Raw genomic sequence first — 16477 nt, forward strand, 5'->3', positions numbered from 1 at the left:
CCAATACCCGCTGTTGTTCGGTGGCGATGATTTCGATCCACCAAGGTGAAGCGCCGCTGACATCTGTCGGGCACTGAGCGGAGCCATGAGAGACCGTGGACGGCTTGGCCCCGAGGAAGTTGGGGTACCGATGCGACAGATGTGCCCCATGGCTCAGCGGCCACCACCACCCTGATCGAGGCTTTCACGGGACACCCTACCCGCCTGGATAATTTTGCGTGTTTGCATTACAATTCATTACAATTTACAAAATTTTGATAAATCATTTTTATCTAGTGAAGTTATATCTTGGATGAACAATTATCCTAATGAATAAATAACTATCAATTATCAAAATTTGAAAATATGTTATATTAATAGCTACCAAATTTGTTTAAACGAATCAGGGTTTAATTCATATTTAGCTGAATATTTAAAACATCGTGGAGGGGAGTGCATCGCCTACTACATGGTGAATGAGTCTGAGAAAAGTGACAAGCTCGCAACCGAGGCCATCATATGCGTCAGATGGGCTACGCTGAGGCCCAGAAGGCATACAAAGTGTACATTATAGAAAATGGTTACCAGCGTCCAAGTCGAGTTCCGGGAAAACGAGTTCCCAAGCGTCTGCACGCTCATCGACGAGTATCTAGTGACTCATGCATGATGCCGAAGACGACGACGATGAGGAAGAACTAACCCAATGAGTGAGAGACTGCGGCCAATGGCCCACCCCTGTGATAACGTCGCACACCCAAGCAGCACCACGAAGCCACTTCAAACCGGGTACAAGACCCTCAATACCCTCACTTCCGTGACTGCAATGACCCCACAACCCCATATGGCACCGTGAATTGAAAGTTTCTTGCTCGGTTTGAAGCCGAGCAAGAAACCTTCATACCCTCATCAATACCCTCATCACGCCCTGGACGACATCGAGGAAAATCTAGTACCCCTGTTTGGCTGGCCTGACACCATCCACCTACTCTCGTGCTGTCACCAGGATGAAAATGGCCGAATTTGACTCACCACCCGTTGGTATTCGCGGGATGCCCCTACGAGACATAAACAAGATTAGAGTCGCATCGAGAAATAGAGACGAACATAGATGCTGAGCAATCCCAGGCAAGTGACCAACATCATCCGCTTTGATGACCGCGCCAACGTCGCCGCGGAATTCGAACTGGGCACCACCATGACCATCGATCGCGTGGAGTACACCTGCTCCGTTTTGCCACCAATGGATGACGATGACACCCCTCAGGGCCACTATGAGACTGTGCGATCGCCGGATTGTACCGAATGGACAAAGGCCGAAGAATTCGAACTCAAACAGCTCCCCGACACAGGAACATGATGGCTCGTCGACGTCGCAACTGGATGCAAGGACATCGGCTCCAATGGACCCATGTGAAGAAGACTAACTCCACCGGAGATGTTGTCCGTTACAGGACTCACCTTGTGTGCAAAGGTTATTCACAAGTGGAAGACGTGGACTACACAGACACTGATTCACCGGTAGTCAAGGTGGGGACAATTCGAGCATGCGCTGCCTTCATCGTCTCCAACGGATACATCATGGTCCAGGCGGAAGCCGACACAGCGTTCGTCCAAGCCAAAATGGACGAGGGCGTATGCTGTTCGTTGACCAACCTCCTGCCCATGACGACGGAAGTAGCAGGGTCATTTGCTGGTCAAGGCCCTGTACGGCCGCAAGCAGGAAGCACTCGCCTGGTTCGAACACGTCGCAAGTTCCTCCTGTCAATTTCGTCCCACCCCAACGCGTACGACACATGCCTCCACCACCAAAGGATGACGGCAGATAGCGTTGATATGGTCAGTACTTACGTGGACTGTTTCCTCGTAATGAGCAAGACGCCCACCGTTGTGGAAAAGATCAACTATCAAGACAAAGTACTTATCATGTGCCAAGCGGCATACGCGCGCAAGGTCCTGAACTGCTTCGGATGGCCAACTGCCACATCTACGCCACCCCCGAAGTTGACGACCGCAAAGACCTATGGCACGACGACCAGCAATCGCCTGCAGACCAATTGACGAGCCACTCCATGGTAGGGTCACTCATGTACCTGATGGTGTGCATCCGTCCTAACATCGCAGGCTGTGCAGCGTCTGTTCCGTCACTAGCACGACCAAACGCGTCATGCGCTATGTTAAATCCACCATGGAACACGGCTTGGTCTTTCGGGCAGGCGACTGCAAACCCTTTGGCTCTAGGGATGGGCGCCAGTCGTCTGCTTCGTGGGTTTCGCATCTGTGTCTCGGAGATAGGTTCAGGATCTTGGGAGGCTGGAACTCTTTACATGTAGCTCTACCGCCCTTCCGTCGCCGCCGGACGACCTATCCCACGATGAAAATCATGTGTCTTCGCCGCAGGCGGTTCTACTAAGACAATTACCTACATTCTACATCTCTCACAAACACTTTAAAATTGTCACCGCGCCTAGTAATGGAGGGACTGACTAATTCGTTTGATGAACGAATTAGCCAATACCCGCTGTTGTTCGGTGGCGATGATTTCGATCCACCAAGGTGAAGCGCCGCTGACATCTGTCGGGCACTGAGCGGAGCCATGAGAGACCATGGACGGCTTGGCCCCGAGGAAGTTGGGGTACCGATGCGACAGATCGTGCCAGTGTTGCGCCAAAAGGGTTCGCAACTCGGCATACGGGATGCTCGGACGAGCTCCGTACCACATGTGCAGGTCAGGCGGGATGCTCAGAGGCAAGACCGCAAATAGGGAACGAGGGGGGGGTGGAAGTAGCAATAATTGGGAACGAGGGGTAGAAGTCGCTGAGGGTTAGACCACTGTCCACAGCTTTTTCAACGCTGTGCCGAAGCTTGTAAAAAACCAACGCTCACCTCAAGTGTGACGTAGCGCTCGAACTTAAAGTCGTGAAACTGGGTTTAGACGGTCACTGCAGATGCATGCGTTTGCTTCTCGCTGCAGAATTTGCTGCTGAAACAGGAGATGATGCAATGCACACACTTGTTGAGCTTCGCCGCAGTCGCATCTCAATGAACAGAGTCGGAGATTGAGAACGAGGCATAAACCTAAGCACACGAGTGTTCAACTTCGGCGAGCTCAGTGATGACCATCTGTTCCAGGATTACTGCTCGAGTGGCAGTGAGTACAGCAGAGCGATGCTACGCCAGCTACTCCATTGCAGGTGAGGAGAATGCAACAGTAAGTGCGTCGAGCGTCGAAGGAAGCACAAGAGACTCATAGCGCCGTAATTGTAGCTCCTATTGGTGTGTGCGATATCTTCTTGACGTCGCGGTCAAGGAAGCGAAGAAGTCACTTCAAGGACCACACGGCCTTGACGCCGTCGCACTTCATGTTCAGGGTGGTAAGACCCTCTCCTTGGAGGACGATCTTGGTCAACTCGACGTGCCACTCGTCGAAGTTGTCGACACCACGAAGGAGGTTCGTGACCGATAGGCTTGGACGGAAAGCAATAGTCGGGCGTTGTAGGACTCATAATCACGTAGAAGTTGTCGACACCACGTGGGAGGTTCGTGACCGATAGGCTTGGACGGAAAGCAATAGTCGGGCGTTGTAGGACTCATAATCACTTGGAAGTTCAGACAGTGCAGGGAGGCGCGGATGTAAGGGAGATCGATCGAGGAGAAAGTTAGCAGTGGTCGGAGGGAGGAGCCCATCCGCCTGTTAAGGCCAACTGACCAACGAGAGCACGATATCTCAACAACGTGACGTGGTTCTTCGCTACAACTAACTTCTACAGTGCGCGAAATAATCTTATGCGCACATTGAAATCTCCAGTCTATCGTGAATATTGTCGGATAAAAATAAGCACGAAGACTTCAGAGATTGCTTCCCATGAAGGGTATACCTCGAAGAGCAATTTCTATAGTATCATATATAGCTTGAGCTTGAATTTGCCAGCATATAGGAATATGGTTGAATTGACCCGGTTTGAGGCATCGGAATTAATTACACGAACACTGTTTTTAATTTTCCAAATGTCTGAAAACGCATTCAAAGTGGAAACAAATTGGCGCGGGGAATTGGCCAATGAATTGGCAACGTTGTGGCGCGAATGATGAAAACATTGTCAACCGCGTATCATGTCAAGGGGTCCCATGCTCATGGCATTGAAATGAGCCAAATTTTGGCCTGGAAGCACGAGAAGGCATCCAATCGTGAGATTGGACGTAAACTCAAACGACCTCAGGCATTCATGCGTTCGTACCTGAAGACCACGGGCACGTTCAGTATAAAGAAGTGGTCGGGAAGGCGCGTGCAGTTGAAGTTGACGAATCATGACATACCTCGCATTTACCGCAACACAATCGCCCTCAACTTGTCAGCAGCGCAAAGCGCTAAGACAATCTCTATGCGGGTGTGCCCGCACTGTTATCAACGTATTGAAACCGTGCAAGTTCATTAAATACTCAAAGATGCCTGTGCCGTATCTGAAGCCGCATCACAACAAGGCCCGTCGTGCTTTCGTTACAAAGCAGTTCGTGAAGCTGGACTTTTGTCATCAAGGCGTCAAGTTGTCTTCTTAGAAGTCCAAATTGAACGGCCTGGATGGAAACCGCGAGTACTGGCGTGACCTCCGTAGTAAACGAAGTACAGGGAACGACCGAAATCCTTCCCCCGTGGTACTAGAGAAATATCTTGAAATTTGTATAGGGCAAAAATATTTTGTAGTTGGGTTTTGCTGGAATTTTATTACATTGCACTTTTTCAGCTGATGAAGACTGCATTGTTATTGGTCAAAATTTTGGAATTTCGACGTCAATGAGTACTCACGACCAAGTTGTTGCGACCAAGTTACAAGTACAACGTGGTGATCGTGAATGACCCAGTCGAACACAACGTGCAGTTCGTCGCGGCAGAGCCGCCGCTGAAGTTGCCACGAGAGCACGGTTGGCATCGAGCAAACGTGCCATCGTTGAACGTACCAGAAATGCAGTCGGCGACATCTTCGTTGGCTCCAAAGTACCCCGTCCCCGGTGGGGGTTGGGGCACGCACCCCCCAGACCCCACCAAACGCCAAATCATCCGTTTTGTCTGTAGGGCACGGGAAGCATTGAGTCGACGCCACGTCTGCTACAGCGTTGTGCGGGTAAGGGGTGCAATGGATCGTACCCGAAGCTGCAGTGAAAGTGTTGTTCGGGCAGGGAGGCAAGACGTGCCGGAGGCGAGGGCATGCAGCCCGGGAGGACAGGCCGAACATGTTCCTTCGTTGGACGTGGATGTTCCTGAGAGGCAAGGGTTGCAAATCGATGCCCCTGACAACGAGGTGTAGCCATCTGAGCACGTTTGGCAGGCTGGGGACCGAAGCGTCGCTGCAAATGTCCTTTTGAGGAAAGCTACCGTGAGGGCATCCCGAACACGTGCTAAAGGTGTCATCGAGCACAAAGCCCAAAGGGCATGCCATGCACGTTCCCGCGTCCGTTTTGTTGCCTTTGCAGGAGCAAACCACCGCGCCCCACTTGCGAGATGGTCACAGGTCAGGTAAAGGGCATGCAAGATGATGGGTAGGACTGTCAAAGGCTGTAGGATCCAACTTCTGAAGCAACAACGAATGTATGTTTTGACTTAAAAATAATGATTGAGTGAAGGTGTCTCCTTGGAGCGATAAGATGAAAACAATTTCGCTCTGGTGCGATGTTCGAGAACGTTGCTGAAATTAGATTGATATGGTTATAGTCGAAGTGGCGTCACAGCGACGGACAGCGGGTACCAAACCTGGGAAGGCAAACTTACTTTGGCATCATGCGCGCCAAAGGTTGAACATATACGGATAATACCATAAAACCATTTGGATACGTATGGTAAGTAAACTACGTATCAGCAACAACATATTTATTTTTGTTTGACGACACAGCAAGATCAAGTTGTATCATGTCATGTGCTTGGACGTGGATGATATTGTCATCGATTGGCTAAAAGTATTTCAAATTTCAAGAGGATGCTTTTGGGTGTACATAATATTAATATTCCAGAAGTATGGTCGAGTACCACGGGGGAAGGATTTCCGCGTTCCATGTAGTGTCCTCGAAGCGGGTCAGCGGCGGAGGCAGCGTTTTGGTCTGGATGCCGTGAACCTGTATGGGAAGTCTGAAATCGCATTCCTTGAAGGACAACAAATCTCGGGGAAGTAATGCAAGACGCTGGAGACGAAACAGTTCCCGTTATTGGACGAAGCGCAAGATCGCCTCGAAGACCAGATGTCTGTTTTCCAACAAGATAACGCCTCTATCCACAGTTCCAAGGAGACGAAGAAGTTCCTTAAAGACTAGGGTGTCTTCGTCATGGACCGGTCTAGCAAGAGTCCAGATTTGAACGCTGTTGAGAACTTTTGGGGTAATCTAGGCCGCCATGTTGGTGGGCGACAATTTGACAATGTGTCTGATTTGAAGCGACAAATTGCTTCGTCGTGGGAAAATGATAGGTATCGGCTACTTGAAGACGCTTGTTGACAGCGTGCCTACGCATTTGGCTGAAGTGGTTTTGAAAAATGGCGGTAGTATCGACAATTAGCCCAGTGCACTTGAATCTATTTCCCGATATACGTATATTCTGCAATTTCTAGTATCATTAACTTTTAGGATAGGTTTAGGTATTTTTGCTCTTACACCACACTGGAAACTCTCTTTTACGTTAGGAAGGAGGGCATGATCAGATTTAACAGTCCGCGAGAGCATCGAGGGGGCTCTGATAATTCTTGAAAATCAAACAGGGGCAATATTACAATACCAACATGAAGAAATCTCGACCTGTGATATACCCCAAGTATATTACATTATACAAGTATTCAACTACATAAGGAAGTGCCTAAAAATGGTGGTAATCGATGGGGCCAATCGCGGCCGTGATTATGGCACTTATTTCATCGAAATCCGCTAAGAAATGAAGAAAATAGACCAAAATGAGTGAATTTTGGTCAATTTTGAACGGGTATTTTTAAGGTTTTGCTACACACGACCATAAAAACACAATGGTTATTCTTGACTGCAATTATTTATTTTTCCATATTCCCCAACCAATTATATTGTATTGAATGTCACAAGTAATCATTGTTCATGAGGCTGTTTTATGGTAATTCCCACAGTTTTTAGAACGTATTGTGGAGTAGATTGCATTTGAGAGTTTCCAGCCACAACCAACAAACTGAGGAAGAGCTGACGAGTAGATTGCACCAAAAATCGTGAAAATCGGCCACTTCTTTGCTAAAAACCTCTGCTGGCCCCCTCGTTGCTCTCGCGGACTGTAAGCAATTGTCAGCACTTCTCCCCAAAACCAAAATTTTCATGTGCGCATGCATATAGATGTTTCGCGCACTGTGCATGAGGAAAAAGCATGTAGACGACACGAAAATACTTCCTACCGTTGCAGGACCATCCTGCGACCTGAGGGAAAGAGCAGTGGTGATGCTCTAGACAGGATCGGGTGTACATAAAAAATGTCATCGCTACATGTAGAATTGTGAGACGAGAAGCACTCACCACTACATGGAGCTGTTCCTTAAAAAAGGTGAAGTTGCGGGAATGTAGAACGTTCCACACTTCCACTTTAAATGGTGTGATGGCTCATGGATTGGAACAGGTCGTACTTCGTAAGCAGGACCTGTTCCAATCCATGTGCCATCACACCATTTAAAGTGGAAGTGAGAAACGTATTACTTTATATCGGCAGAGAATTAATTCTGACAGGTTTCCCCCGGTTCATTCGGTTCAACCTGAACCGGTGAACCGGACCTGCAGAAGGAATTGTATTGCCAGCGGGCCGTCCACACATCCCACCCGCCCTCCGTGCCCACCATGTCCTCTGAAGAAGACCTGCGCTCCGACGACGACGACGAACAAGAAGAAGACGACTTCTCGGAGGAAGAAGAGGAGGAAGTGACTCCGAAAAAGCGCAAAGGTAGCGCCGCCACCAAGCCCAAGAAGAAGAAGAAGCCCAAAGTCATGAGCTTCATCGATGACATGGCAGACGAAGCGTCCGATGATGAGAGCGAAGACGACTACGACCGGGGAGATTTCCTCCCAGATGAACGTCATCTTGCTGAAGAAGAGAAGGAAGAACTTGACCACCAAAGCCACCACCAATACAATCAGCACCGCAATTCCGCTGCGCACAACGAAGACGACACGGAAGAGATCATTCGTGAACTCAAGAAGCGTTCCAAGCAGCAGAGTCGTCGAGGAAACGAAGATGACGAAGAAGATACTGTCGAGTCCATGCAATCGGCAGTCGCCCAACAGGCTTTGTTGCCTTCTATCCAAGACCCGCGCATGTGGGTGTTTAAGTGCAAGGTACCCTCGCCGTCACGGTGCTTGCTTGAATGCCATCAACGAGTATTTCCTCTAGCCGGGACGCGAACAATATTTGGTCATGGCCCTCATGAACAAGTTTCTGGAGTTTGCAAAGCGGGGGACACCTTTGCCCATCAAGTCGGTGATTGCTTCCAGCTCCAAAGGCTTCATATACGTCGAATCGGAGCGCGAACCGTACGCGAAAGACGCTGTTAACGGCATCCGCGATATCTTTCCGTGGTCGATGAAATTGGTCCCGATTCACGAAATGACGGCGGTACTGACCATCCAGAACAAGAAGACTCCCGTCACAGCCGGCTGCTGGGCTCGCTTCAAGCGCGCGGGGTTATACAAAGGCGACTTGTGCAAAGTGATCGAAATCATCGACAACGGCTTGCGGGTACTGCTCTCGATCGACGTCGCTGCGTCCATACAGCGCGCGCGGTACCTGTGCGTCAAGAGTGTTCACCATAGTGTAGGCGATCGTCAAACACATTCCCCGTCTCGACCAAATCGTTCTCCAAGGAGGTGAACAGCCCAAGTACAAGAAAGGTCAACGACCGCCACTCAAGCTGTTCAACGTGGCATCGCTACAGGGCACGTCCGCGGAAGTGAGTCGCAAACGGCATCCATTGCTAGGTAGGACGCATCTTGCTCGCGCTACGATGAAACCTCGTGTGCTGTGGTGGTAGACGTCATGATGGACTTTTTCGACAACGAATGGTTCAAAGATGGGTTCCAGTACAAGGAGCTCAACATTGCCACGATGTTGCAACTGGACGAAGTGAACCCGACGCTGGACGAAATCAACAAGTTTTCCCACACGACGACGGACGGTGACTCGGACAACGACCAGCCGTCGTCGTCTGTCGCCAAGCTCGACCTCGGCGATGCCGACGCGTGGAAAAACAAGGTCGACTTGACCAAGGGCGACACGGTCAAAGTGATTGAAGGCGACTTGATCAACCTGTTGGGGGTCGTCGTCGGCACCAACTCGAACAACGACACTGTGCGCGTCATGCCACTCCACGACGAGATCAAAGATACGATCTTGGACTTTCAGCTCAAGCAACTGATGAAAATCGTCAAGGTATACACTTGCAACCGCGCTTCTCTCGCTGCACTCGGTGGTCGACGTCGAGCGTTCGTTGCCCTAGGTGGGCGCGCACATTAAAGTGGTGTCTGGACGGTATTCAGGGGAAACCGGCACGGTCGTGAGCTTGGACGAGTCGCTTGGGGCGCCAGTCGCGATTGTGCTCGTGGATACCCAAGCCAAGGAAATCCAAGTGCGCGTCCGCGACATTCAAGAGTCGGCTGAAGTATCGCAAGGGCTCGACTCGCTCAAAGGCAAGGAGCTATACGATTTGGTCGCGGTACGCCATTGTGTGTGTTGGGAAACGGTGTGAGTTGACGCAAGGGGTAGCTCCCCCACGGCGAAGTCGGCGTCATCACGCACGTCGGGCGCGACAGTTTTACCGTGCTCGCTCAAAACGGCCAGACGAAGAACATTGCGGACCAGGAAATCCAACGCAAAATCTACTCAAATCGCGCGTCGGCGCTGGACAAGAAGGGTAACCCGATCACTGTCGGCGAAATGGTGCAAGTCGTGGAAGGTTCATTTGCGGGCCAAACTGGCACGATCAAGCACATTTACCGCAGCTTTATCTTTCTGCACAACAACCGTGTGGTACAGGCGCCGCGACCACCTCGCAACGTGTTGTGACTTTCAACGTTCTTAGACGATGAACGCGGGCATCTTTATGGTGCGCAACAGGCAGCTCGTGCTTTCAGGCGACAAAGTCAAGTCCAACTCGAGCACGCCTGGAATCGGTGGCGCAGGAGGTCCAGGCGGAGACCGCAACGGCGGCCGCGATCGGCAACAACAGCAACGAGGCGGGCCTCGAGGCGGGTTCCAGTCCGACTTGGTCGGGAAAACCGTCAAGATCAAGCGCGGTCAGTGGAAGGGGTATATTGGGATGGTCGTCGACGAAGGCGATACTACGGTCAAGGTCGAAATCCATTGCAAGTCCAAGTGTGTCGAAGTCGAAAAGAAGATTGTGAATGTGGCAGGAGATCGACAAGGTGTCCATGTGGACCGTACCCATGGAGGCACGACGATGTCGTCGCAGACCCCCATGGTGAGCCAAACGCCGCTGTATCACAGCATGACTCCGATGGCGACCCCGCTGCATGCGCCGCGGACGCCCTCGTCGCGACCGGCCTATACGTCAGGTTCGAGGACGCCACAGCAAGATGCATGGTCGTCGCACAACGACGATGCGTTGCTCGAAGCAAACGTGCCACACGAGCGGGAGATATCCCACGGTATGTCTCGATGGGCCATGCCCATTGCATGGCCAGCAAACCTTACGACTCCATGCCTCGGTAGCGCAAAGCTTTGGCACTCCACTGGAACCTGTTGTCCCGTCTGAGTTTGGCGTTGCCAGCACGTATAAGCAATCGAGCTACAACGACATGAACACGATGCTGAACCACCCGACGACACCTGGGCTCCTCAATCCGACCACACCAGGATTCCAAGGCCCATACAGCACACCGGGCGGCCTCCAACCGACGACGCCGTTTGTGTCAACTCCTGGAATGCCACCTGCACAAACGCCACTGCAGACGCCGTTCCAGAGCCACCATTCGTTTGGTCCAACTACGCCAGGCATCAACATGATGCACCACCACCACCCGACCACGCCCGGTGTGATGAACCCGACGACGCCCGGTTTTTCGGCATATACCCCAATGAACCCCACAACCCCCGGTCTGTTTGCAAAGGGGACGCCCGCGGCTGCGACACCGCATGGCGTTGGCATTGGTGCTACGCCCGCCCCCATGACACCTGCCAGTGGTCTGTACTACGACAGCGGCATGGGCGGGTCTAGTGGCGGCGGCGAAGCGTCGTGGATGAGCAAAGGCGTTGTCGTCGAATCGACGAGTCCTGGCGAGCACTACAAGGCCAAGGGCGTGATTGTGTCGGTGGGCCATGACACGTGCCTGCTCGATATCCGAGGGCAGACCGTGAGCATCCACGTGGATTACCTCAACCACGTGACCCCCGAAAAGGGCGACAACGTCAAGATCTTGGTTGGGGACGAAGCCGGGATGACGGGTGGCCTCATCGGGACGGACGCCCACGACGGAATTGTCAAGATGGACGGCACGGCCGAAATCAAGTGCTATCCTTTGAGTCAATTGGCCAAAGTGGTCACCAACTAGTCGGATATCCCAAGCATCGTAAATGTATTTTGAAAGAAAATTCAAACTTCTTGGCTTCTTGGGCTGTACGAACCAACGGTTGGTGGTCGTGGCTGAGTGTGCACTGGAGGTGCTGCACTGGGTGGCTGGGCCCAGTGCCCCTTCCAGTCAGAACACCCGGCCTGCCCCTCCAACTCTTCCGACCTCTCCCGGAACACCCATGAGTGCCCATGGATCACTTGCCCAAGCCAGGGCTGGCCTCGCAGGCCAGCCTTTGAGTGGCCGGTTGCACTTCAATACCCTTCTCACATCTCCAACCGCAGAACTTCCATGCTAACGGGATGTTGGACGGCGGGATGGTACGTAGCATATACTTTAACAAGGTGATTTAGATGACGTTGAGGTTCTACAAAACGTTCAATTATGTCGTTTCGTTGTAATTTTGTAGCAAACAACATAGTTCGTGTCGTCGTGACATGCGACAGACCTGTTACCCAATCGCCACTTGACGACGATCCAGCCAATCAGAATGCATTGCTGACCTACAGCTAACTTGAAGTTTGGCGATTCGTGGGGGGACCCATGAATTCCTTACAGAACGTGATTGAACCGAATGGGGGAGTGGGGACAAAATCACCCTTTGAGATTATTTAAAACGTCTGCAGCACCGTATCAGGTGATTTGTATACCACTTTAAATAAAATGTAGATCCATTTTGCCATATTCCAAGCATTGCAACATTTTCATGCTGGGCATTTGTGAAGAGTTCTCACGACACGCGCACAGCCTAGAATCATGGCGCTTCGATTCCTCACCAAGTCGATGCCGTTGGCGGTCGCCCGCACCCAGCGCCGATTTTTGGCCCCGTCGGCTTCTTCGAAACACATGTCTACGGTTGTTGGATCGGGTACACACAATGGAATTGAGCAATCTGCTCGAAGACTACTTTGTAATGTCGCGTAGGCGAGTTTCCTGGTGGACAAACAGTGCCGTACGTCAACACGATCGCCGTGGTTGACCCCAAGGAAAAAGACGTGATCCCTGCCTACCGCATCCTCGATCAACAAGGCAAACTCGTTCCAGGTGGCCAAGTTCCGGAAGGATTGACGGAGGAAGTCGTCGTCGATCTTTACAAGGGCATGATCCGCTTGAACGTACGTTTCCCGTTCGCTGGATGCCTACCTACTGTGCTCATTGTGAAATCGTTTCCATGTAGCAAATGGACAACGTGTTTTACGATGCCCAACGACAGGTACTTCATCGATTTGACCGCACGTCGACACCATCATGCGTCGCTCGCTAGGGTCGCATTTCGTTTTACATGACTGCATTCGGCGAAGAAGGCACTTTGTTTGGCAGTGCTGCTGCCATCAAGCCTCGTACGACCCCCTCTCCATCATCCGTCTTGATTTCAATGTCACCGAAACTAACGGTATCGTTGCGTACGCTTTGTAGGCGACATGGTGTTCGCCCAATACCGTGAAGCTGGTGTGCTCATGTACCGCGGATTCACGTTGGACCAATTTGCCGATCAATTGTTCAGCAATGAAGGCGACTTGGGCAAGGGGCGTCAAATGCCAGTGCATTACGGCTCCAAGGAACTCAACTACCAAACGGTGTCGTCGCCACTGGCCACGCAATTGCCCCAGGTACGGCGACCCCCCCGCAACCTAGGGCATAATCTCTTGCTTGATCTAGGCCGCTGGTGCTGCGTACGGGTTCAAGGTCGCCAAAGAAGACCGAATTGCAATTTGCTACTTTGGCGAGGGTGCTGCAAGTGAAGGCGACTTCCATGCTGGTATTGGCCTTTTCGATCCCGATCCATTGTAAACTCACTTCATTCCTCACGTAGCGCTCAACTTTGCCGCGACCCGCGACTGCCCCGTGCTTTACTTTGCCCGAAACAACGGCTATGCTATCAGTACGCCTGTCAAGGACCAATTCCGTGGCGACGGTATCGCGTCGCGCGGTGCTGGGTATGGCATTCCCGTGATCCGAGTGGACGGAAACGATCTCTTCGCCGTGTACGAAGTGACGAAGAAGGCCCGCGAGTTAATCATGACCGGTGGCCGACCCGTCCTCGTCGAAGCCATGTCATACCGCCAGGGCCACCACTCGACATCGGACGACTCGACCCGATACCGCGAAGTGTCTGAGATCAAGTACTGGAAAGATACCAACTGCCCGATCAACCGATTGAAGCTCTACATGTTGGTACGACTACTTGGCGTCAAGTTTGCATGGGATCATAATGGACATGGATAAATGGGGTGTAGGACCAAGGGTGGTGGTCGGAAGAGCGAGACCAAGCATTGAAGGATGCCGAGCGCACCAACGTGCTGCAAGCGCTCGCCAAGGCAGAAGCCAAAGGCATCCCCGAGATGCAAACCATGTTTGACGATGTCTACCATGAAAAGCCGCGTCATATCCAGGTATGCCATCCGTGTCGCAGGTTGGGGCCATTTTGCATCTCATGGATATTTCTCGTTCCTTGACAGGAGCAAGAACAAGAGATGCTCGACCACGTGGCCAAATACCCCGACCACTACGCGTCGGATGGCCATTAGAAAACCAATTGAACATACCCCATGCAGACGAATTAAAGCGCCCTTTCTTCACTCGAACCGGACCTGCAGCACAGTGCAAGGCACTCGTTGCTGCGGGAGTTGTGTTTAAGCGACTACTCAGCCCATGCGACCACCAGTCTTTCCATTCAATGCAATACAAACAGGATTAACGTCAAAACTGGTGGCTGCAAGACCTGAATGAGCACACAGGGATCGAAGAGGAACGAAGGCCGCACGTCTGACGAACAGGAGGACTGGTTACGTAATTCTATCGCTCAGTACCTTGGAGTTGGTCACGTTATATCGAGCGCTCTTGGCTATGTACCAGGTAGATGGCATCCAAAGGTGCTCGCAAAGAGAAACCACGCACATAGCTAATTTTCCACTGCCATCGCGACGGGGCGGGTGGCGCACCGCATCTGCCTTCCCAACGTACCCCAACTGGCACATCCCGCAACAGGATGTGGTGAATTCTGGTCTGTAATTCAGCCAATGGTATCTTCGCGATTCCAAATGAGACATTTTGATTGGATAAAACTACCTTAACATGGGCAAATCAGATGGTCCGCATGGCGTGTGTCGCATGGATTTTATTGGAAAATGTCAACCACACACTTGCAAACTCTATACCGCCGGGCGGTACTTTTTTTAAATTCCCATGTTGAACCACGCCGACCTTGAAGAGGTGGCGAAGTAACAGAGTAGGGCCATCAATTTTCCTTTCCCAACTTGCGCACCTAGACTTGGTCGGTGCGTGCCGTCGTCCTCGTCCACCTCATGCCTCACCCTCGACATGTGCGTGTCTTGCAGAAATAACCCCCCAACACCATGAACATCCAAGTTGTGCGCTTCGAAGAAGTCCGTGGCAACGGCAGCAAGTTTGTGGTTCGTCCCGTGGATTCGCCGACGGCCACGAGGGTTTCATGTGCACCAACCATGTAGGGCTACGTGACGAGCGTCGAGCACGTTGCCAGTGGATCCAAGTGGGAACTTCCCATTCGATATTCCGTCTACAACAGCTTCTACATCAAGGTAGCGGTGACCAATGATACCTGCCGCGCTGACGAGTTGCGTGGTCGTTTGTCTTTTGCAGCTGATCAAGACGGACCCGTTGGTCGCGTGGTTCCCGTTTCCGAAGAAATCATTATTTGCCCCACCAAATGCCACGCGGCTTGACCTTCTCAACAAATTCGTCGCCAAGCTGAGTTCGACAACGCTGTCGCCCGAGGGTCAGAAACTCCTGGACACGCTCGTGGACGTCCCAAACTATGTGAAAGACCCTGTCAAGGCCGCGCCCCAGCCGGAAGCACCTGCTGCCACTAAACATGAACAAACTGAACCGTCTCCAACGGAGATCGCGACAGACCACGAACCGAAAGCAACTATTGTGGAAATACCAGTCGTCGAGACCCCCATGGAGAAAGCGCAGAACTTAGAGACTGTGGCAGATGAAGCTCCAGTGGAGGCCCCTGTGGTGGAACCCGAAACCAAGGTCGCAGCCAAGGAGCCACTTGTCGTGGAAATGCCTGTCGTCGAACCAACTATTGTGGAGATGACTAAAGCCGCGGTGGTGGATGCTAAAGCGGCTATCGTTGATGAGATTGTTCTCGAGGAACGTGTACACGCCCCAGTGGCCGCGAAAAAAAAACCTGCGATTGAATCTGACGTAGTCAATGCCCCGGTTGAAAAAGAAGTTGTCGAAGTCCCTGCTCCGGCCACCTCTGAAGCTGTACACATTCCTGCGGTTAAAGAAGTCGTGGTCGAGCAATGTGAAGTAGTCGACACGCCAGCAACAGCCGAAGTAGCGCTCGAAGTCGAGGCGATCGCTGCATCGGCAATCGACGAGACCACAGTGGCCGACATACCTGTTGCTGACCATGCTCATCCCGTTGAAATCGTCGACGACGTCGTACAAGTGGAAGAAGTAAAAGCTGTACTTGCCACGGACGCCGTCCAAGCCGCGGTAGAACCTGACACTTCGATGGATAAAGCCGCCCCGAAAGACGAATCTCCGGCGTCTGCTGCGCCAGTGGTAACAGGGAATATCGCTGTCGTGCCCGTGAACGTGTATCCCATCGGTGCGTCGCCTCCTTTGGCGACGGTAGTCCGTGAAGCAGCGGCGCTTGTTCAAGATTCTGTCAAGCAACGACCGAATCTCCTTAGCATCGACAGCGACGACGTGTACACTTCATCGAACGAAGGAGTGCCCCGGTCGGTAAACGACAGCTCGAGCAGCGTCGAATTCTCCACAACAGACGACGAAAAGTACTCCACGTCGACTCTGACCGAAGACCAGCGCAAGAAGCGCAACAAAAAGCGCGCAATCAAGCGCCGCAATCGAAAAGCTGCCGCACATGCCAAGCAGGCTGAATCAGTCGGGGCCACGTTATCGCAATAAAGGATTTTCCTAG

At 51.9% G+C, this 16477-nt stretch overlaps 3 protein-coding genes across 6 annotated transcripts; all 3 read left to right on the forward strand.

The window, feature by feature from the left end:
- Nucleotides 1-7738: 7738 nt before the first annotated feature.
- H310_07056 (hypothetical protein) lies at nucleotides 7739-11788 on the forward strand. The gene is made up of 8 exons (XM_008872335.1): nucleotides 7739-8292; nucleotides 8348-8692; nucleotides 8772-8931; nucleotides 8985-9382; nucleotides 9450-9665; nucleotides 9716-9979; nucleotides 10032-10617; nucleotides 10682-11788. Exons 1-8 carry the CDS (start codon nucleotides 7798-7800, stop codon nucleotides 11518-11520), a joined length of 3303 nt encoding a protein of 1100 aa, XP_008870557.1. The 5' UTR covers nucleotides 7739-7797; the 3' UTR covers nucleotides 11521-11788.
- A 461-nt stretch (nucleotides 11789-12249) lies between these two features.
- Nucleotides 12250-14353, forward strand: H310_07057. 2 transcript variants are annotated; one of them, XM_008872336.1, is made up of 9 exons: nucleotides 12250-12406; nucleotides 12463-12653; nucleotides 12716-12751; nucleotides 12803-12878; nucleotides 12955-13148; nucleotides 13198-13297; nucleotides 13352-13713; nucleotides 13776-13931; nucleotides 13998-14353. In XM_008872336.1, exons 1-9 carry the CDS (start codon nucleotides 12295-12297, stop codon nucleotides 14064-14066), a joined length of 1296 nt encoding a protein of 431 aa, XP_008870558.1. In that variant the 5' UTR covers nucleotides 12250-12294; the 3' UTR covers nucleotides 14067-14353. The 2 variants fall into 2 exon arrangements, with proteins under 2 accessions (XP_008870558.1, XP_008870559.1); XM_008872337.1 differs by having other exon boundaries at nucleotides 12250-12653.
- Nucleotides 14354-14779: 426 nt separating this feature from the next.
- On the forward strand, nucleotides 14780-16477 carry H310_07058 (hypothetical protein). Of its 3 annotated transcripts, XM_008872339.1 has the most exons (4): nucleotides 14780-14816; nucleotides 14877-14951; nucleotides 15009-15098; nucleotides 15160-16477. In XM_008872339.1, exons 2-4 carry the CDS (start codon nucleotides 14895-14897, stop codon nucleotides 16462-16464), a joined length of 1452 nt encoding a protein of 483 aa, XP_008870561.1. In that variant the 5' UTR covers nucleotides 14780-14816; nucleotides 14877-14894; the 3' UTR covers nucleotides 16465-16477. The 3 variants fall into 3 exon arrangements, with proteins under 3 accessions (XP_008870561.1, XP_008870560.1, XP_008870562.1); XM_008872338.1 differs by having other exon boundaries at nucleotides 14780-14951; XM_008872340.1 differs by having other exon boundaries at nucleotides 15009-16477.

This window comes from Aphanomyces invadans (assembly GCF_000520115.1).
Source record: "Aphanomyces invadans strain NJM9701 unplaced genomic scaffold supercont1.13, whole genome shotgun sequence".
NCBI lineage: Eukaryota > Oomycota > Saprolegniomycetes > Saprolegniales > Verrucalvaceae > Aphanomyces > Aphanomyces invadans.